Source organism: Aquarana catesbeiana, linkage group LG12, assembly GCF_042186555.1.
Source record: "Aquarana catesbeiana isolate 2022-GZ linkage group LG12, ASM4218655v1, whole genome shotgun sequence".
In the NCBI taxonomy this organism is placed as follows: Eukaryota; Metazoa; Chordata; class Amphibia; order Anura; family Ranidae; genus Aquarana; species Aquarana catesbeiana.
The window spans coordinates 222977860-223001185 of NC_133335.1; the positions used below are offsets into that span (position 1 = coordinate 222977860).

The following is a 23326-nucleotide window of genomic DNA, read 5'->3' on the forward strand; positions in this document are numbered from 1 at the left end:
ATTCGTAAAAGGCGAGTTTGTGGTATTTACCCCTTCCCACACCGCTAGGTGATCACAAGTAAAAAAATTTATAATACTGCATCCCGCGCTGTAAGCAATTAACACATAGAGTGGCAGAGTACTAGCAATCATCGCAGGGCGTATACAGAAGGTATAAATCATACGTGGTGTACAGTACCTGTGGCCAGGCAGGTCCTCAGAGCTGCGCACACTTGTCCTCACCTAGTTGATGTCAGGAAGCTCCACACATCCTGGATCAGGTAACAAGGTGGCAGCCCATTTAAATAAGGCGTGTCATGACTTTCCTCTTTATGCAGAGTTAACACTTTCCGCTGCTGGCTTGCTTGACTGGATTCCTGAGCGGTGGAGGGAGGTTTCCCATTATTCAGCAAAATGCTCATTCCAAAGGACAACCAGCCACAGATCAGACAACCTGAGACAGCTAACCCAGACTGTGACCGTGTGACAACCTCGCTGTCCCATAGAAGAAAAAAATCCCATCTATACCTGAACTGAGCACATTACTTAATTTCTTACGGATGATATGAACAGCTGTGCAGGTCGATGCTAAACATTATTTCGGAAAATGTTTACTTTTTGCTTCAATTCTGTTAAAAGTAAAGAATTAATGTCCAAGGACAGTTTTTCTGTTGCTGTTAAGGAGGAACTTTATGGTCTAGTTCAGCCATTTTCAAACAGGGTTCCGTGAAACCCTAGGGTTCCTCCAGAGGTTGCTAGGGGTTCCTTGAGCTATGGCTGGTTGATCTTAAAATTTGAAGGCTTGTATAGTTCCAAGGCCAATGGCACTTGGCAAAGCCAGCAGCATAACATCAAATATCTTTTTAGCTTTTGGTAAGGTTGTCATTCTGACCACCACTGTAATGCCCGTACACACGGTACGGAAAATGTGTGATAGGACCTTGTTGTCGGAAATTACGACCGTGTGTGGGCTCCATCACACATTTTCCATCGGATTTTCCGACACACAAAGTTTGAGAGCAGGCTATAAAATTTTCCGACAACAAAATCCGTTGTCGGAATTTCCGATCGTGTGTACACAAATCCAACGCACAAAGTGCCACGCATGCTCAGAATAAATAAAGAGATGAAAGCTATTGGCTACTGCCCCGTTTATAGTCCCGACGTACGTGTTTTACGTCACCGCGTTCAGAATGATCGGATTTTCCAACAATTTTGTGTGACCGTGTGTATGCAAGACAAGTTTGAGCCAACATCCGTCGGAAAGAATCCTAGGATTTTGTTGTCGGAATGTCCGACCGTGTGTACGGGGCATAAGGGTTACAAACCACCAAGCTCCTCATTCACTCCTTTGTTATCTCTCTCCTTGACTATTGCAACTCCCTTCTCATTGGCCTGCCTCACCATAGGCTCCTCCCCTCTTCAGTCTATCATGAATGCTGCTGCCAGACTTATCCACCTTACCAACCGCTCAGTGTCTGCCAACCCTCTCCTCCAATCCCTACACTGACCGCCACCCCTCTCCTCCAATCCCTACACTGGCTCCCAATCACCCAGCGAATTAAATTCAAAATACTAACCACCAACATACAAAGCCATTCACAACTCTGCCCCGAGCTACATCACCAATCTTGTCTCCAAATATCACCCAAATCGTCCCCTCCGCTCCTCTCAAGACCTCCTACTCTCAAACTCTCTCGTCTCCTCCTCCCATGCTCGTCTCCAGGATTTCTCCAGAGCCTTTCCCATCCTCTGGAACTCGCTACCTCCACCAGTCCGGCTATCCCCTACTCCTTGCTACCTTCAGGCGATCCCTGAAAACGCATCTCTTCAGGGAAGCCTATCACGTCTCCAACTAATCTCCTACCACTTCCATCAGCTCATTCCCCACAGTTACAACCTTTTGTACCACCTGCCCCACCCTATTAGATTGTAAGCTCTTCTGAGCAGGGCCCTCTTAATCCTCCTGTATTTTATTGTATTGTAACTGTATTGTCTCCTTTTATATTGTAAAGCGCTGCGTAAACTGTTGGCGCTATATAAATCCTGTATAATAATAATAATTGTTCCTACTGACCACTAATGTAAAGGGCATTTTTCCCCATTGACTGGCAACAATTGCTTTTGGTAAGGGTTCCCTGGGACCTGAAAGATTGAGAAAGGCTGGTCAAATTATTCAGTTTGGAAACTCAGGGACATTTCCAGGGACAATTCACACAAACCTCCAGGCTGCGGAATCCTTCCTGGCTACATTGTTCAGCAAAGCTCCACAAAGTGACATTGCTTCCTGTCTGCTGCATAACAAAGAAGAGTGAATATTGCAGGAACACTTCACAATCCACATAACACGTCTTTGACATCCACTAACCTCCTTCTTTGATGGTACAACAAAATGTGCACTACTCCAGTCCAAGGGGACACAAGAGAGGAGCACTATGGCAGTGACATTATCTTTCCAAAGATAAAGCTTAGATAATCCTTCAAGACTATTTTACCTAGATTGGCTCCTGAATTCCTGTACCTTAATCAATTGTAAGCTCCAGTGACCAGTACTCTCGCAAGTCTCTGGTAAGCTTGAAGACCAGCCTTTCCCTCTATAGACCAGCCTTTCCCAACCATTTATTTTTTTTCAATATGGAGGAACATTGTAATAATTTTTTTAGATCTTGGGGAATCCCTGCTAATCATTACTGCATCTACTGCTCAATGCACATTATTGTGAACTAGAAGTTAAGATAAAAAAATAAATACAAAATCTCAGGAATGTGGTGTCCTGTGCCAGGACAAGGCCATCTAGGGCCCGGAGCGAATAGGCCAAACTGCGCCAAAGATGTATGAGCATTATGTTTTAGCAAACCCCCCCAAATAAAATTGAGCCGTAATGTGCATGCTTACCCCCTAAGCATGAATTCCCCCCTCCTCCCAAAATAAATCCGCCCCCCTGCTAAATCCCCCCTCCCAGCAAAAATACCCCTCCTCATTCTTGCTGGCACAAATCCCCCCCCCCAAATTTTTTTTACCCTCCTAGCACAAATCCCCTCTACCACAAACACCCCAAAACCCCCTATCCTAGCACAAATCCTCTTTCCCCATCCCCCTCCAAACACAAATCTCCCCAAATCACCTTACCTAGCACCCCCCCCCAAAAAAAAATCCCCTCCTTAAACAATTTTTATCCCCTGCTGCCCCCAAAATTCTCTCACCCAACACAAATCCCCCTCCATCTCCTTGTGGTGCCTCCCATCTCACATGATACCACGGTGGCCAGGGCAGCCGTCCCCCCTGCCCACCCCTTGTCCCGGCCCTAACTTAGTGTATATAACAACTAGGGGCTGCTCTATGGAACAACATTATTTTCAGTAAGAACAATTAAATGTAACTAGCGAATATCATGACCAAAAAAGGAATGCAAACTGTGAAATTTGCTTTGTACACATTGCTGGTCAGTGGAGAAGGGCCTTCTTACACAGGTGGTCAGTAGGGAGAGTGCTCCTTACATTGGTGTTCAGTGGGAAGGCTGTTCCTAAAGCCAACCACAGATAGATCGAATCTCGCCCGGTTCAGCAGGGACCAGCAGAGATTTGATCCATGTATGGGCAGGCTGGTGGAACTGAAGTCGATCTGTCTGATTTTTTGCCATGCAATTACTGCCAGCGGCTATAGCTGCTAGCAGTAAATATTGTGTTCTGTGAAGGCTCCCTGTGCCCCCACCACCACTACCAGCAGAACAGAATATCGCTGCGGGAGAGATTCCACTATTAACAATGACTGTGTTGATGGGGGGGGGGGGGGGGGGGGGGGGGGAATCGAGCGGTTTTCTTTCTTGCAACCCGTGGTGATCAAATCATCTATGGCTTTCCTTAGATTGATGGTCAGTGGGAAAGGAAAGATTAACCTTACATTAGTGGTCAGTTGGAAGAATGCTCCTTACATTGGTGGTCAGTGGGAAGTATGTTCCTTACATTGGTGATCAGTGGAAAGAATGCTCCTTACATTGAGGATCAGTGGGAAGAATGCTTCTTACATTGGTAGTCAACGGGAAGAATGTTCCTTACATTGGTAGTCAACGGGAAGAATGTTCCTTACATTGGTGGTCAGTTGCAAGAATGCTCCTTACATTAAGGCTCAGTGGGAAGTATGTTCCTCACAATGGTGGTCAGTTGCAAGAATGCTCCTTACATTGGTAGTCAACGGGAAGAATGTTCCTTACACTGGTGGTCAGCGGGAAGCCCGTTCCTTACATTGGTGGCCATTGGGAAGGATGTCCCTTATATTAGTGGTATGTGAGAAGAATGTCTCTTCCATCTGTATTGAGTAAGCACAGGAGTGGGAAACACGTCTACTGATCGTCTGTGAGCTATGTGTATGTCTCAATGTACCTTTTAATGGATATTTAGTAAGGGAACTGCTTTTATTCCTGGATGTGCAGCAACCTTTTCTTCCTTTGATTCCCCTATATCGGTAGTTTGTGGGAAGAATGCCCCTTATATTCGTGGTCACTGTGAAGAATGCACAGTCCCATGGTGCTCAGTGGGAAGAATGCCACTAACACTGGTGGTCAGAGAAAATAATGTCTCCCACATTGGTGGTCATTGAGAAGTATGTTCCTCACATTGGTGTTTAGTAAGAAGAATGTTCCTTACATTGGTAGCCATTGGGAAGAATGTCCCTTATATTAGAGGCCTGTTAGAAGAATGTCCCCTACATCAGTAGCTTGTGGGAAGAATGTCCCTTATATTTGTGGTCACCGAGAAGAATGCACGTTACATTGGTGCTCAATGGGAAGAATGCCACGAACATTGGTGGCCAGAGAAAATAATGCCCCCACATTGGTGGTCAGTGGAAGAATGCCCCTTACATTGCTGGTAATGGGAGGAATGCCCCTTCCATTGGTAGTCAGTGGGAATAATGCCTCCCACATTAGTCGTAAGTGGGAAGAATGCCCCTTCCATTGGTGGTTATTGAGAGGAATTCTCCTTACATTCATGGTCAGTGGGAAGAATGTCCCCCTTATAGTTAACTAGCAAGATTATTAGTTCCCCCCTCCCATCCTGAACCTTATATTCTCCCCACCACTCCCTACTCTTGCACTCCTCCTTGTCTTGTCCTTCCACCACCATACTCAGCCCTTTCCCCACTCTATACATTACCAAGTTTTTTCATACAAAATTCACACTCCATTTATTAAAAAAAAGAGTTTATTAAAAAATATTAATTTACATTATTAAATGAAAGCCGTTAAATGAACTCCTTAAAAGTTCATAGCTATTATTGTTGTATCTGTACCCTGCTTTGAGAAAGGCTGCTCTAAATTATATTTAAAACCAGAACTTTTTAAATTTTGGAGAGAGTAGGGGAATGCCTGTCGGTTTTTATGTCATCAGCTCCACAGGGGAGATTTTCATTTCACCTCTCAATGGGAAACGAGAGGAAATCTCTCCAAAGTGAGATGAAATCCCCTCTTATGCCGCATACACATGACCGTTTTTTCCGTCAGAATAAACTTTTTCTGATGCAGTTCCAATGGAGTTCCGCTGAAACGGACTTGCGATCACACCATAGTCCAATAATTTAGAACGCGGTGATGTACAACACGTACGACGGGACTAGAAAAGTTGAATAGCCAGTAGCCAATAGCTGCCCTTGCGTTGTTCTTGGTCCGTCGGAATAGCATACAGACGAACGGTTTTCCCGATAGGAATTGATTCTGTTGGAAAGATTTAAAACATGTTCTATTTCTAGGTCCGTCAGAATTTTCGAAAGAAAAAAGTCCGATCTGAATATCCGATGAAATGATTCCGTCTGACCTTTTCTGACAGTTGTCATCAGAATTATTTTCCGATGGAAAGAAAGGCAGAATCTGCCTAGAGGGGACAGAGACAGATTGACAGCGCTCCCTTATCCACTCCACTTATAAAAACGTTTTTTTTTTTTTTGCTTTAGATAAGTCCTAAAAATATTCTTGAAAATTCAATATCCAATTTTAGTTCTATGGACTCTGCACTGATTATCAGTAGCTTTGGGGCTGTCCAAGAAAAAACCAGCACAGCCAGAAAGCTTAGCTTCAATTAGTTGTCTGCCTGGTTCTCAAGGCACATCTAATCATTTGCACAAAAACAGATACGTTGACCCATAGCAACCAATCACGGGCCAGTACTTTAATTATATCTGAAAACCTACTGGCCACTCTTTTTTTTAAGCACAAAATGATCCAGAAAACACATACTAATGCCACGTACACACGACCAGGCTTTCCAACGGGAGATGTTTGATGTGAGCTTGTTGTCGGAAAGTCCGACCGTGTGTATGCTCCATCGAACATTTGCTGTCGGAATTTCTGGCTACAAATGTTTGAGAGCAGGTTCTCAAATTTTCTGACAACTTCACTTGTTGTCGGAAAGTCTGATCGTGTGTACACAAGTCCGTCGCACAAAAGCTCACGCATGCTCGGAATCAAGCAGAAGGAGCCGCACTGGCTATTGAACTTCCTTTTTCTCTGCTCGTCGTACGTCTTGTACGTCACCGCGTTCTTGACGTTCAGGATTTCTGTCAACATTTGTGTGATCGCGTGTATGCAAGACAAGTTTGAGCCAACATCCTTCAGAAAAAAATCCACGGTTTTGTTCTCGGAAAATCCGATCGTGTGTACACGGAATTACAGTGACAAATAATAATGTAAAGATCACAGGTTAACTTGGAACTCTAAAGGCAGTATGCAAAAGACAGAGCAAGGGCGTTGGAGTTAGTCAAAACCATATGCATAATTTATTAAAATAGCATACTTACATTTTAAAAATAGCACACTTACCTATTAAAAACTTCATGTTCAGCAAGTAGGAAACAACACTGGCACCGCAAACATGATGGAGTATAGGGATGAGCCGAACACCCCACCAGAACATGCGAACAGGCAAAAAATTTGTTCGAACACGCGAACACCATTAAATGGGACACGAACATGAATAATCAAAAGTGCCAATTTTAAAGGCTTATATGCAAGTTATTGTCATAAAAAGTGTTTGGGGACCTGGGTCCTGCCCCAGGGGACATGGATCAATGCAAAAAACGTTTTAAAAACAGCCGTTGTTTCGGGAGCAGTGATTTTAATAATGCTTAAAGTGAAACATTAAAAGTGTAATATCCCTTTAAATTTCGTACCTGGGGGGTGTCTATAGTATAGTATGTAAAGGGGCGCATGTTTACCGTGTTTAGAACAGTCTGACAGCAAAATGACATTTTAAAGGAAAAAAACTCATTTAAAACTACTCGTGGCTAGGGATGAGCTTCGAGTTCGAGTCGAACTCATGTTCGACTCGAACATTGGCTGTTCGCAAGTTCGCTGAACAGCGAACAATTTGGGGTGTTCGCGGCAAATTCGAATGCCGTGGAACACCCTTTAAAAGTCTATGGGAGAAATCAAAAGTGCTAATTTTAAAGGCTAATATGCAAGTTATTGTCATAAAAAGTGTTTGGGGACCTGGGTCCTGCCCCAGGGGACATGGATCAATGCAAAAAAAAGTTTTAAAAACGGCCATTTTTTCAGGAGCAGTGATTTTAATAATGCTTAAAGTCAAACAATAAAAGTGTAATATCCCTTTAAATTTCGTACCTGGGGGGTGTCTATAGTATGCCTGTAAAGGGGCGCATGTTTCCTGTGTTTAGAACAGTCTGACAGCAAAATGACATTTTGAAGGAAAAAACTCATTTAAAACTACCCGCGGCTATTGCATTGCCGACAATACACATAGAAGTTCATTGATAAAAAGGGCATGGGAATACCCCAAAGGGGAACCCCGAACCAAAATTAAAAAAAAAAAAATGACGTGGGGTTCCCCCTAAATTCCATACCAGACCCTTCAGGTCTGGTATGGATTTTAAGGGGAACCCCGCGCCAAAAAAAAAAAAAACGGCGTGGGATCCCCCCAAAAATCCATACCAGACCCTTATCCGAGCACGCAACCTGGCAGGCCGCAGGAAAAGAGGGGGGGATGAGAGTGCGCCCCCCCCCCTCCTGAACCGTACCAGGCCACATGCCCTCAACATTGGGAGGGTGCTTTGGGGTAGCCCCCCAAAACACCTTGTCCCCATGTTGATGAGGACAAGGGCCTCATCCCCACAACCCTGGCCGGTGGTTGTGGGGGTCTGCGGGCGGGGAGCTTATCGGAATCTGGAAGCCCCCTTTAACAAGGGGACCCCCAGATCCTGGCCCCCCCCCTGTGTGAAATGGTAAGGGGGTACAAAAGTACCCCTACCATTTCACAAAAAAACTGTCAAAAATGTTAAAAATGACAAGAGACAGTTTTTGACAATTCCTTTATTTAAATACTTCTTCTTTCTTCTATCTTCCTTCATCTTCTGGTTCTTCTGGTTCTTCTGGCTCTTCTGGTTCTCGTTCTCGTCCAGCATCTCCTCCGCGGCGTCTTCTATCTTCTTCTCCTCGGGCCGCTCCGCACCCATGGCATGGGGGGGAGGCTCCCGCTCTTCTCTTCTTCTCTTCTTCTTTTCTTCTCTTCTTCATTTTCTTCTCCGGGCCGCTCCTCACACATGCTAGCATGGAGGGAGGCTCCCGCTGTGTGACGGCGCTCCTCGTCTGACAGTTCTTAAATAACGGGGGGCGGGGCCACCCGGTGACCCCGCCCCCCTCTGACGCACGGTGACTTGACGGGACTTCCCTGTGACGTCACGGGGAATGCCACAGGGAAGTCCCGTCATTATTCATGTTCGTGTCCCATAGACTTTAACGGTGTTCGTGTGTTCGAACGAACTTTTTTCCTGTTCGCATGTTCTGGTGCGAACCGAACAGGGGGGTGTTTGGCTCATCCCTACTCGTGGCTATTAATGCATTGCCGGTCCGACAATACACATTCATTAATAAAAATGGCATGGGAATTCCCCACAGGGGAACCCCGAACCAAAATTTTAAAAAAATGACATGGGGGGTCCCCCTAAATTCCATACCAGGCCCTTCAGGTCTGGTATGGATATTAAGGGGAACCCCGCTCCAAAATTAAAAAAAAAAAACGGCGTGGGGTCCCCCAAACATCCATACCAGACCCTTATCTGAGCATGCAACCTGGCAGGCCGCAGGAAAAGAGGGAGGGGACGAGAGAGTGGCCCCCCCCTCCTGAACCGTACCAGGCCACATGCCCTCAACATTGGGAGGGTGCTTTGGGGTAGCCCCCCAAAACACCTTGTCCCCATGTTGATGAGGACAAGGGCCTCATCCCCACAACCCTGGCCGGTGGTTGTGGGGGTCTGCGGGCGGGGGGCTTATCGGAATCTGGAAACCCCCTTTAACAAGGGGACCCCCAGATCCCGGCCTTCCCCCCCTGTGTGAAATGGTAAGGGGGTACAAAAGTACCCCTACCATTTCACTAAAAAACTGTCAAAAATGTTAAAAATGACAAGAGACAGTTTTTGACAATTCCTTTATTTAAATGCTTCTTCTTTCTTCTACTTCTTCTGGTTCTTCTGGTACTTCCGGTTCTTCCTCCAGTGTTCTCGTCCAGCATCTCCTCCGCAGCGTCTTTTTCCCTTCTTCTCCTTGGGCCGCTCCGCTCTTCTCTTCATCTTCTTCTCTTCATCTGGATGAGAACACCGGAGGAAGAACCAGAAGAAGAAGAAGATGAAGGAAGATAGAAGATAGAAGAAAGAAGAAGCATTTAAATAAAGGAATTGTCAAAAACTGTCTCTTGTCATTTTTAACATTTTTGACAGTTTTTTAGTGAAATGGTAGGGGTACTTTTGTACCCCCTTACCATTTCACACAGGGGGGGAAGGCCGGGATCTGGGGGTCCCCTTGTTAAAGGGGGTTTCCAGATTCCGATAAGCCCCCCGCCCGCAGACCCCCACAACCACCGGCCAGGGTTTAGGGGATGAGGCCCTTGTCCTCATCAACATGGGGATAAGGTGTTTTGGGGGGCTACCCCAAAGCACCCTTCCAATGTTGAGGGCATGTGGCCTGGTACGGTTCAGGAGGGGGGGCCGCTCTCTCCCCCCTCTTTTCCTGCGGCCTGCCAGGTTGCATGCTCGGATAAGGGTCTGGTATGGATTTTTGGGGGGACCCCACGCCATTTTTTTTTTTTTATTTTGGCACGGGGTTTCCCTTAATATCCATACCAGACCTGAAGGGCCTGGTATGGAATTTAGGGGGACCCCCCCACGTCATTTTTTTTTTACATTTTGGCCGGGGTTCCCCTTAATATCCATACCAGACCTGAAGGGCCTGGTATGAAATGTAGGGGGACACCCCACATCATTTTTTTTTTTTTTTAACTTTGGTTCGGGGTTCCCCTGTGGGGAATTCCCATGCCGTTTTTATCAATGAACTTCTATGTGTATTGTCGGACCGGCAATGCATTAATAGCCGCGAGAAGTTTTAAATTACTTTTTTCCCTTTGAAATGTCATTTTGCTGTCAGACTGTTCTAAACACGGGAAACATGCGCCCCTTTACAGGCGTACTATAGACACCCCCAGGTACAAAATTTAAAGGGATATTACACTTTTATTGTGTAATATCAGCCACAGGAAGCCAAGCAGGACATGCAGCACAAAAGGACACAGTGACCACACTATGGGAGCGGGCAGGCAAAGCAGCGGTGACCTCCACCGCATGGGTGAAACAGCAGCTGTCAAGATCCAACAGTGATCCCGCTATGTGTTTTTTGGGGCTCTGCCCCCTTTATCAGGTAGGCTGCTTGATAAAGGAGGCGGAGCCCCGGAAACAAGTAGCAGCCTCTCCCATTTACGACATCACTGGCCCCCGTAGACTGGTGTATCCAGCTCGTCCACTCCCGACATCACTGTTGGATCTTGACAGCTGTTATTTTTCCCATGTGGTGGACACCATGTGGTGGACACTTGACACTGCTGTTTTGCCTGCCAGCTCCCAGAGCAGTGTATAGTGTTCACAGTGTCCTTACCTGCTACATGTACGGCTTAGCTTCCTGTGGCTGTTGTACTCCATCATATTTGCGGTGCCAGTATTGGTTCTTACTTACTGAACATCAAGTTTTTAACATGTAAGTGTGCTGTTTTAATAAGCTTGTTGTGCATATGTTTTTACTAACTCCAGGGCCCTTGCTCTGTTTTTTGCATATTGCTTTTGGAGATCCTTCCCATATCCCAAGCTTGAAGTTGTTGCCAGTTTGTAATATGTAGAAAGTTCTATCAAGGTGGATTCAATCAAGGAATGGGGAGGCAATACTCAAGAGTGGTGGACTCCTGTCCAAGGAAGAACGGCTAGGGGGGTAGTCACCGATTCTTTTTCCAAAGATACCCAAAGTTTCTGAGAGGCGTGTCTAAACCAATTGACCACACTGGTCATATGGACCGCCAAACAGTATAAGGCAGGGTCTGGGAGTTCGACACCACCCCTGAGCTTAGATCTTTGCAAGAGTGCCTGCTTGAGATGGGAATGTTTAAGCTGAGGAGCTGCAGGAGTTGTCTGAACCTTTCTTGCCTCCATTCACCACCTCCCCCATAATCCCACCTTCTATACACTATGGAAATGTTTCTACCCAAGGAGCGCCGAGTAAGCTGTACACACTCCAGTGCACACTATTTTACTTCACAATACTGTATAACTTGGAATTCTAATTTGTGATCAGGTCATCACGCTCCACCCAGTCTGAAGCCTGGGATCTTTTATCTGGTCCGATATCCTCTATTCAATCTTGGGATCTTCTATCTGGTCTGGCACCCCCTGTCCAGTTTCCAGTCTCTGATAATTTACCATATATACTTGAGTATAAGTTGACCCGAATATAAGCCGAGGCACCTAATTTACCACAAAGGTATCTGGTCTGGTGCCATCTGTCCAGTCTGAGGTCAAGGATCATCCATCTCTTCCTTTTTAACCAGGGTTCTGTAGAACCCTAGTGTTCCACCTGAGGTTACTAGGGGTTCCTTGAGCAATTGGAAATGTATCTCTCACCTACACAGGCCACCAACTCAAGGGGGTAAACCTCTGCAAATAACTAATGTGAGGGGTCCATTCTGACCACTAACGTTAAGGGACACCATTATTTTTACTGTCTTATTTTTTTTCTGTTATTTGAATTCATTTGATTTCAAGAATAATAGTGAAGATAATGTCATTGTGTAGAGCAGTGCTGAACATTTTTTTTGCCCTTGGTGTTAAATATACTAAATAAGCTCCAACTTTTATTATTTTAAACCTTTATGCAACTTATTATGCTTACACTGCTATGAGCTTTAGGTATAGTTATTTTTAGCAGGGGTTCTCTCAGATGTGAAAATTATTATAACACTGTTCTACCTGGTCTGGCACATTATATATTATCTAAAGTTAGGGAACATCTATCTGGTCTGGCACCCTCTATCCTGTCTCCAGTCTGTGGTTATCTGTCTGGTTTGGCACCCTCTATCAAATCTAAAGTCTGGAATTATACAGTAGGGAAAGTAATAATTTGCTCCCCTGCAGATTTTGTAAGTTTGCCCACTTACAAAGAAGTAAAGGGTCTATAATTTTTATCATAGGTGTATTTTAAATATCTAATAATAGAGACGGAATATCAACTGCCAATCCAGAAAAAACACATGATACAATTGTTAGAAAGTGAGTTGCAGTTCAGTGAGTAAAATAAGTATTTGATCCTCAAGCAAAACATGACTTAGTACTTGGTGGAGAGTATGAAGTCTCTTGTAGTTGGTTACCAAGTTTGCACACATCTCAGAAGGGATTTTGGTCCACTCTTCTTTACAGATCTTCTCTAAATCCTTAAAGGTTTCTTGGCTGTCTCTTGGCAATTCAAAGTTTCAGCTCCCTCCATACATTTTCTATAGGCTAGGCCACTCTATGACCTTAATGTGCTTCTTCTTGAGCCACTACTTTGTTGCCTTGGCGGGATGTTTTGGCTCATTGTCATGCTGAAAAGACTCATCCACTACCCATCTTCAGTGTTCTGGCTGATGGAAGAAGGTTCTAATCCAAGATTTTACAATACATGGCCCCGTTCATAGGCCCTTCAATGCGGCAAAGTCGGCCTGTACCTTTAGCAGAGAAACAGCCCCAACGCATCACGTTTCCACCTCTGTGCTTGACTGTAGGGATGGTGTTCTTAGGGTCATAGTCAGCATTTTTCTTCCTCCAAACACTGCAAATCGTGTAAATGCCAGAGTTCAATTTTTGTTTCATCTGACCACAGCACTTTCTCCCAATCCTTCTCCAAATCATTTAGATGTTCATTGGCAAATTTCAGATGGGCCTGTACGTGTGCCTTCTTGAGGAGGGGGACTTTGTGGGCGCTGCAGGATTTGAATCCAAGGCATATGGTGTTACCAATGGTTTGTTTGGTGACTGTGGTCCCAACTGCCTTGAGATCATTCACAAGCTTCTCCCTTGTAGTTCTGGGCTGATCCCTCACTTTTCTTATGATCATCCTTACCTCATAAGGCGAATTCTTGCATGGAGCTCCACACTGAGGGTGATTGATGGTTATTTTCTATTTCTTCAATTTGCAAATAATCGCTCCAACGGTTGTCTCCTTCTCACCAAGCTTCTTGCTGATGGTCTTGTAGCCCATTTCAGCCTTGTGCAGGTCTACAATCTTGTTCCTGACATTCTTTGACAGCTCTTTGCTCATGATCGTAAGGTTTGAATGGAGGAAATAAATTCTGAGGACAGGTGTCTTTTATACACATAACGAGTTGTTGTTAGGAGTAGAGGTCGACCGATATGGGTTTTTCTCTGGCCGATGCCGATGCCGATATTTAGAAATCGCGGTGGCCGATGGCCGATATGTGATGCCGATTTTTTTGGGCCGATATATTTGGCCGATTTTTTTTTTTCTTTTTTCCCTTCATCTCATAAAATCTAACAGTTAGACCCCTTTCACACTGGGGCGTTTTTCAGGTGCTTTTGGGCTAAAAATAGCGCCTGTAAAGTGCCTGTAAAATGGCTCCCCTGCAGTCTCAGTGTGATATCCCGAGTGCTTTCACACTGAGGCGATGCGCTGGCAGGATGTAAAAAATAGTCCTGCAAACGGCATCTTTGGAGCGGTGCAATACCGCTCCTCCACCACTCCTGCCCATTGAAATGAATGTGCACCGCTGCCGAAGCGCCTGCAAAGCGTTTTGGCAGCGGCGCTTCAGGGGCGCATTTAACCCCTTCCTCGGCCGCTAGCTGGGTTATAAGCGCCCCGCTAGCAGCCGAATAGCGCCTCTAAAATGACGGTAAAGCGCCGCTAAAACTAGCAGCGTTTTACCATCAACGCATGCCCGCTCCAGTGTGAAAGCAACCTTAAGTAATACAGAAATTTTTTTTCATTTAAACATTAAACAAAACAAACCTCCAATCAGTTCACTTGTATGTATAATTTAGAAAACGAAAAAAAAAAAAACTATCTTAAATATTAAATACACAAAAACAGGTAATCAAAACTTTTGGACGAAAAAAAATGGGCTTACTTTACTGCTTAGGTTTTTTTTTTAATTCATTACTGTATTTTTTTTTTTTTAAATTGCGTTTGAAAGACCGCTGCGCAAATACCGTGTGACATAAAATATTGCAACAACCACCATTTTATTCCCTAGGGTCTCTGCTAAAAAAATATATATAATGTTTGGGGGTTCTAAGTGATTTTCTAGCAGAAAATACAGGATTTTTACTTGTAAGCAACAAGTGTCAGAAAAGATTTAGTCTTTAAATGGTTAAACTGAAAACTTCTCCACGGAGTTCAGTCTATTGATAAAAGAACCTGAAAGATACAAATGTATCTTCTTATCAGATTTGGCAGGCTGCCCAGAGGAGGAGAGAAGAAAACTTCACAGATAACTTAAGGCAACTTGCATTAACTTCTATTACAGAAGTCATTTGCAAGTCACGGCTGAAGTTACAATCGGCCTTTTTTATCAGCACAATCGGCCGATGCCGATTAAGTAAATAACGCCAAATATCGGCCGATATATCGGCCGGCCGATATATCGGTCGACCTCTAGTTAGGAGCACCTTCTTAAATTGACAGGACTAATCTTTGTACCACATGAGCACATACTGTAGCCAGTCTGTGGGAGCCAAAATTATTGTTGGTTGGTAGGAGATCAAATTATTTCTCTCACTGAACTGCAACTGAATTTATAACATTTGTATTATGTGTTTTTTCTGTATTTTTGGTTGATTTTCTGTCTTTATAATTGAAAATACCCCTATGATAAAAATTGTAGACCCTTCATTTCTTTGTAAGTGGGCAAACTTACAAAATCTGCAGGGGATCAAATAATTATTTTCCCCACTGTATATCTGGCCTGGTCCCCTCTCTCCAGTATCCAGTCTGAGATCACCTTTCTGCACTGGAACTATCTATACAGGATATTATATCTGGCATAGCATCCTCTATCTAGCCGGAGGTCTAACATCATCTATCTGGTCTTAAACCATGTATCCAGTCTACAGTTTGGGATTGTCTACGGGGTGTGGCACTCTCTAACCAGTCTGGGATCTTTCTGGCCTGGCACACTTAATCCAGTCTGGGATTATCCACTTGGTCTGTCATCCATTATCCAGTCTAGGATGATCTATCTGGTCTGGCACTCTTTATCCAGGTCTCCGGTCTGTGATGATCTATCTGGTCTTAAACCATCTATCCATTTTCCAGTCTCACATCATACATTTGGCCTGGCACCAATTATCCAGGCTCCAGTATAGAACTATCTATCTGGTCTGTAGGGATGGGCTCAGGCGTGTTTGAATCCTAGTCCCAACCCACTTGAGCAATCCCACCAGGAAGCCGTCACTGCACACTGCCAATCATAAGCAGCTTCACTGCTCCTGTGAGCCAGGAAGTGCCTCACTGCCTATGATTGGCGGTGCGCAGTGACGGCTTCCTGGCGGGATTGCTCAGGTGGGTTGGGACTAGGATCTGAACACACCTGAGCCAATCCCTACGGGTCTGGCACATCCTATCAAGTCTCCAGTCTGGCATTATTTATCTGGCTTGGCACCCTCAATCTAGTCTGAGGTATAGGATCATATTTGAGGTCTGAAACCCTGTATCCAATCTGTTATCTGGGATTATCCACCTGGTCTGCCACCCTCTATCCAATCTTAGATCTATCTGGCCTGGTACACTCTATCCAATCTCCAGCCTGGGATTGTACACCTGGTCTGTCACATACTATCCAGTCTGGGATCATCCAACTGGTCTGGCACCCTCTCTTCAGTCTCACGTCTGAAATGATCTAGCCGGTCTTGAGCCCTCTATCCAATCTGGCATCATCTATCTGGTATGACACTCTCTATCCAGTCATCTATCTGCTGAAGTATCTAATCTGTTGTAGTAATAATATTTTGTATATCTCTTTATCTGCCTACAAAATGTAAATGAATGGTTGTCATGGGTTATTACACTGTTGTAAAAAAAAAAATTCCATTATGTCCAAATAAATATTGTGTGTAATGTCAATTATCCCAATTATCCACAGCTATGTATAATATCTGATAACAACAGATACTATGTACGGTATGATTCACAATGATGTCAGACACAGCCGAGTCCAGAGACCCGAGAGATAAAGCAATACTGGCAGAAGAGGCAGTCAATCAGCACCACCTGCTGACAATTGATGGAAATACAAAGGGATTCCCATAGTTGCATAAAATGAGTGGACTTTAGTAACACATTACATTAATCTGTTCTACACGATTATACAATGCAGAGAGAGAGAATCATGACGTCACAGTGCGGAGAATCATACAACCCCAACCACAGGGTCCACATTGTATCTGCTGCTGTTGAATGCAGATAACTTCCTGTGGTATTTTTACATATACACAGAACACTTGCCATATAGAAAATTAACACAGTGGGGTTAAGGAATTTTTGTATCAACACAGAGTGGTGCTGTGGATACATATAAGGTACTAAGTGCCACGTCCCGGGATTAAGTGCTAAAAAAGGGACATTGTGGGCTTGGACTTTATAGGCACGGTAACAAGCAATATAGAGTTAAAAACTAAAATTTATTAAACATGAAACATATTATTTTAAAGAAGAACAGATACAATATCTGTACAAAATCAATCCATAAAAATACCGTTACAATAATATAATCCATACATAGCTCATTGAAGTAACAAACAATTCAAGGATGAGATAACAATCATTCCATCATAGGGCTGATTTTACTCCAGAAGAGAGCTATGTAATTGATATATAAAGATGGTGTTGAAGTCTAAGGCTCAACATGTTACGCGCATAGCGCTTCTTCAGGAGGGTGGGAGCGTTCCCTTTTTCAACACAGTGGGGTTGATTTACTAAAACTGGAGAGTACAAAACCTAGAGCATGGTAGCCATCAGGGTCTAAATTTAGCTTGTCCAATTAAGCTGGAAGCTGACTGGTTTCTATGCAGAGCTGCACCAGATTTTGAAATCTCCAGTTTTAGTAAATCAACCCCAATGTGCCTATAATATAATTTCCTGATGGTCACAGAGCAACATCTCAGGATCCAACCTCTATCAGCCAGGTGACCTTCTGCCTCAAACTATGAGATACCCCTCAGGGTCAAGTGTGACTCCATGTAGATTTTCCCCACCATTCATGTATTCGGTCGAGTGAGTAAAATACTAGTAGCAAATGTGCAAGATACTGACATCACATAACACCAAGGCCATTTTTTTTTTAAATATACAACTGGAGGTGACCTATTCATGCAGCTGGAGCAATTCCCATGAGCGTGTCTATCCCGAAGAATGGCAGGAACTTCTGTCATTCCTCAGAAGGAAAACAAAACCATGGTGACCTTAAGGAAGGAAGAGCACTCTCTGCATGAATGGTCGGCTGAGAGTGCCGACATCCACGTGACTAAACACCAGCGTCAGTGACTTCCTAACAGCATCCCACTACATAGATTGTTAGTGATGAAATTCTAGGCCTAGGCTAGATCTGCCATGTTCTCCTACACCAGGGGTAAGGCAATTATTTTCCCAAAGGGCCACATGAGAAACTGGGACTGTTGTGGAGGGCCGAACTTAATTATGCTTAATATTAATTTTTGACATGAGAAGGTTCGTAAGTACAAACAACCTGCACTAGGAATAATGGGTACAAAATAGATCATGAAATAGGTCTCTTTCAGATGGTTGGTCAGGGGTATGGTAAAACAGGTGGCTGAGACACCCCCAGATCAGCTACCCAAAATGTAAAATAACAGCTGTATGGGGCTGTTCACATGATGCTTTGCTTTGTGGCTGCAGCATTTTTAACTTGGGGTGCAGAGACTGACAAGCGACTTCACTTGTCAAACTTACCCATTAAGATCAACGGGGCCATGTCGCAACCGCATGTTGCGGGGTTAAATCAGGCTGCCTGTCAAATTCCCTCTGAAAAGCAGGGTTACTGGAAGGAGAGAGCCTGAGATTGGAACACAGAGGATCTCTGCAGATCCTGTCCTGGAATGAAGAACAGCTGCATGGCTCCGGGGGTTTGCAGCATGCAGGTGCTAATTAAAAACCACTTCCGGACCGCCGCACGCCGATGTACGTCCTCACTTTGAGGACGGATATCGTTGTTATGGCAACAGCTGCCATAACCCCGGTATCCCCGTGTTCGGTCGGTGGTCCAGTACAAGATAAAAGTGGTTCCTGCGGAAGATTCGCCGCAAGACCACTTTTATCGCCGGCGGGAGAGGGCCCCCCCCCCCGCCGCAATCCAGTGCCCTCCGACGCTTACCGGAGGCAATCGGATCCTTCCCGTGGCTGTGCCTGGAGACAAGTGAGGGGAAGATGGCCCCCACCCGTCTCCATGACACTGCAGGGCGGAAGCGACATCAAAATGTCCCTTCCGCCCATAGCTCTTAAAGGGACATTTTTTTTTTCATTTTTTTTTAAATGACAATTTTTTTTATTATTACGTTTTAGTGTAAATATGAGATCTGAGGTCATTTTGACCCCAGATCTCATATTTAAGAGGTCCTGTCATGCTTTTTTTTTAATAAAAGTGACACAATTTCGCACAAGCTCACGTGCAGAAGCGAACGCATACGTGAGTAGCGCCCACATATGAAAACGGTGTTCAAACCGTTTTATAATAATAATTCTTGCCCTAGACCTCCCTCTGTAACGCAAAACATGCAACCTGTAGACTTTTTTAAATGTCGCTTATGGAGAATTTTAAGGGTAAAAGTTTGTCGCCATTTCACGAGCGGGCGCAATTTTGAAGCGTGAAATGTTGGGTATCAAATTTACTCGGCGTAATATCTTTCACAATATAAAAAAAATTGGGCTAACTTTTCTTATTTTTTAATTCAAAAAAGTGTATTTTGTAAGACCGCTGCGCAAATACGGTGTGACAGAAAGTATTGCAACGACCGCCATTTTATTCTCTAGGGTGTTAGAAAAAAAATGTATAATGTTTGGGGGTTCTAAGTAATTTTCTAGCAAAAAAAACCTGTTTTTAACTTGTAAACAACAAATCTAAAAAAAAAAGTCTCGGGCCTTAAGTGGTTAAGGAAGAACTTGGCTGAGTAGCCGAGTGGTGGGAGAGCATCAAGACGTCTTCTAGGCAATGCTGTCCTGCCAGAACTGAGTCTTCCCAGTGTACCGACCAGCTCATCAGGCTCTCTCCTTCCAGTTCTTTGGCCTCATGTACACTGCTGCTGGTAAACGGACGACGTTTAGGAGCAGTTGGGCATTTTTTTTCAGATGCCCCTGAACTCTCCTCTATGTTATCTTATCAGTACATGTACACAGGGTCGTTTCTAGTAGTTTCTAGGCAGTTGAGTTTGGAAGCATATTTTTGGAAAGCAAAAAAAATGCGTTCAGGATGGATGTTCAGAGGCATTTGAAACGCCTGTAAATGCTTCTAAACGTGGTAACTCTCATTTAGCAGCTTTTCGTTTACAGACGTTTTTCATTTTAACCAAAAAAAAAAAAATATATTTTTTTTAAACGCTTTTAGACGCAAACACAGCTAAACGCGGCTAAACACGGCATGTAAACGTGGCTAAATGGATGTTTTTAGACGTCAGTTTCTAGCTGTCAAGTTCAACCGTTCAGAATTTTTAGCACCGATGAAGAGGGATTTGTGCATAACCCTCAAACCCCTTTGGCTGTCAACTCCTAATAACCTCTTTTATAATGATGAATATAAAGGTTATCTGGATCAATACCTATGGCTTTTACTCATTGTTGGTCACCAATCCCTGGTCAATATAGAGAACAGGCCACCGATCCCAGGTCAGTACAGAGAATGGATCACCATTCCCTGGTCAGTATAGAGAACAGGCCATGATCATAGGTCAGTACAGAGAACAGACCACCAATAGACATGTGCAACTAGTAAATAGAAATTCGGAAAATCGGAAAATTCAAAAATAAGAATGAAAATCCAAAAATAAGAATGAAAATCCAAAATAATAACTAACTAATAACTATTAAATTATAGGTATTGGAATTTCCTTTCGAAATTTGGCTGTGAACGTAACTAATAAGAAGTTACAAATTATCCAAAATAACGAATGCCGCATCTAAACAAATGAAACGTAATGAATTAATAATAATAAATAATATTAAAAACTTTCTATAAATTGTTATTATTTATTATTGTTAATTTGTTACATTCAATTCGTTTAAATGTGGCATTCGTTATTTTGGATAGTTCGTAACTTTGGACAAATTCGTATTTGTTACGTCAATACAGTGGAACCTCGGATTACGAGCATAATCCGTTCCAGGAGTATGCTCGTAATCTAATGTACTCGCATATCAAAGCGAGTTTTCCCATTGAAGTCAATGGAAACTGAAATAATTTGTTCCGCATTGACTTCAATGGGATGCAATACCGCATGCGGCCAGAGGCGGGGGGCGCCGGAGAGCCTCGGAAACGGCCGAAAAGGCCAGAGGGACACTTCGGCTGACCTCTGCAAACCTCGGAAAGACTCCATTCACAAGCCTTTCTGAGGTTTGCCGAGGTCAGCCGAACTGTCCTCGGGCCCTTTCCGTACATTTCCAAACGGCGACTTTCGGCTCGGCTCCGGCACCCTCCACCTCAGGCCAAAAGCGGTACCGCACACCGCATTTGGCCTGAATCCTGCTCATTTTGCGAGACAACACTCGCAGACCGAGTTAGGATTTTTAGAAATACAGTGCTCGGTTTACGAAAAGCTCGTTAACTGCGTTACTCGCCAACCGAGGTTCCACTGTAGTTAATTACTTGTTAGTTATTTCGGATTTTCGAATCTTCGGATTTTCGTTCTTTCTAATTTCCGTTCTTATTTTTGGATTTTCGATTTTCCCAGTTATTCGCAATAACGAATTTCGATCATAACAAATGACCTGAAAAGCGAAAAAAAAATCGAATGAAACGGAAATTTTTCTCGGCAGTGCACATGTCTAATCACCAATCCCAGGTCAGTACAGAACATAAGTCACCAATCACAGGCTTGTATAGATAACAGATCACCAATTCCAAACCAGTACACATAACAGGTCACCAATCACATGTATGTACAAATGATAGAACATGAATCACCGGTCAGTACAGTCAACAGATCACCATTCCCAGGTAAGTACAGAGCACAAGTCAACAACCCCAGGTAAGTACAGAGCACAAGTCAACAATCCCAGGTCACAAGTATCATACAGTTCACCTACCTTTTCTATAGAGGAGTTTTCCTTGGCTCCAGCCACATGGCTCTCTTGGTTGGATGGTGGCTCTTTCTCGCTTCGGACATCCAGCCAGCGGGGATTGGGTACAGGGGGCTCAGGCTTGATCTCCTGTAGATCATTTAGAGACTTGGAAAGCTTGAAACTGGGTTGGAATTCAGGGGGAAACACACAGCTAATACGTTTTAGAGGGTCTCTTTTGTCCAGTAAGGGTTTTTGTTTAGCCAGATCCTCCCTTATTACAGATATTTCAGGAAGAGAATGTGTGTCAGCAACCTGTGCGATGCTGAAACGCTGGACATTGGCATTAGTCCCGGTTTTGGCTGGTAGAGTATTGTATTTGTATTCCGTACTGGGAACGTCCATCATCTTCTCCGAACTGGCTTGGGACATCCCACTGTAATTCTGGGAAAAAGTGAGAGAACTTTGATATTTTGCGGAAATGTAGGAAGGTTTGGACTTGGCACACTTGTTACTAGTGCTCAATGGTCAGTACATGGTTTGTACTATGAATAGGTCTCCAGGTCCAGGTCAGTACAGATAATAGATCACCAATCACCAATCCCAGGTCAGTATAAATAACAGGGTAATAATTACAGGCGAGTACAGATAACAGGTCACCACAGAGCACAAATCACTGGTTCCTAGTAAGCACAGAGAACATGTCACCAATCCCATGTAGGTACAGAAAACAGGTCACCAATGACAGGTATGTACAGATAACAGGTCACCAATCCCGAGTCAGTACAGAGCCCAAATCACCAATCACAGATAAGTACACCAAACAGGATATTAATCACAGGCCAGTACAGAGAACATGTCACCAATCCCAGGTAAGCACAGATAATACATCACCAATCCCAGGTAGGTAAAGGAGATCACAAATATACAATTGTTCACCTACCTTTTCTGGAGGTGCATCTCCCTTAGCTCCAGCCACATGGCTCTTTTGAAAGCTTGGCAGCTCCATCTTTACTATGTCCAGCTGGGTGGGATTGGGTACAAGGGGCTCAGACTTGATCTCCTGCAGATCATTCAGGGACTGGGAAGGCTTGATACTGGGTTGAAATTCAGGGGGACACATATAGCTAATGCGTTTTAGAGGGTCCAGAATCTTTTTGGAATTATGGAATGTTCTGAGTGGACCAAGCGTCTGTCCAATGTCTCCTTTATCCAGTAAGGGTTTTTGTTTAGCTGGATCCTCTTTTACTACAGATATATCAGAATGAGAATGCGTGTCAGCACTTGGTGCGATGATAAAATGCTGGAGATTGGCATTAGCACCGGCTTTGGCTGGCAAAATATTGTAGCTACCGGTATATTCCGTACTGGGAACATCCTTTGTCTTCTCTGAACTGGCTTGGGACATCACACTGTAATCCTGGGAAAAGGGTGACAGAACTTTGATATTTTGCTGGAATGTAAGGAGCTTTGGACTTGCAGTCCTAGCACACTTGTTATTAGTGCTCACTGATCACTACATGGGTCTGTACAGAGAACAGGTCACCAAAGAAAACAGGTCACCAATCACCGATCAGTACAGAAAACAGGTCACCAATGACAGGTATGTGTAAAGATAACAGGTCACCAATTCCGGTTCAGTACAGAGCCCAAATCACCAATCATAGGTAAGTACACAGAACAGGTTATTAATCACAGGTCAGTACAGAGCACAAGTCACCAATCACGCGTAAGCACAGAGAACAGGTAAGATATAGGAGA

The 23326-nt window shown here is 44.0% G+C and overlaps 1 protein-coding gene across 5 annotated transcripts in view; it reads right to left on the bottom strand.

Moving 5' to 3' along the window:
- LOC141113572 (uncharacterized) overlaps window positions 1-23326 on the bottom strand; it is a 119055-nt gene that overhangs the window by 78229 nt on the left and 17500 nt on the right. For 4 of the 5 annotated variants that reach the window (XM_073606760.1, XM_073606758.1, XM_073606757.1 and 1 more), the window contains 2 exons: window positions 22509-22985; window positions 21593-22009 (listed from right to left, as the gene is read on the bottom strand). In XM_073606760.1, the coding sequence (XP_073462861.1) occupies window positions 21593-22009; window positions 22509-22985 (894 nt within the window). The remainder of the gene's footprint in view (window positions 1-21592; window positions 22010-22508; window positions 22986-23326) is intronic. The other variant, XM_073606762.1, reaches the window with a different exon arrangement.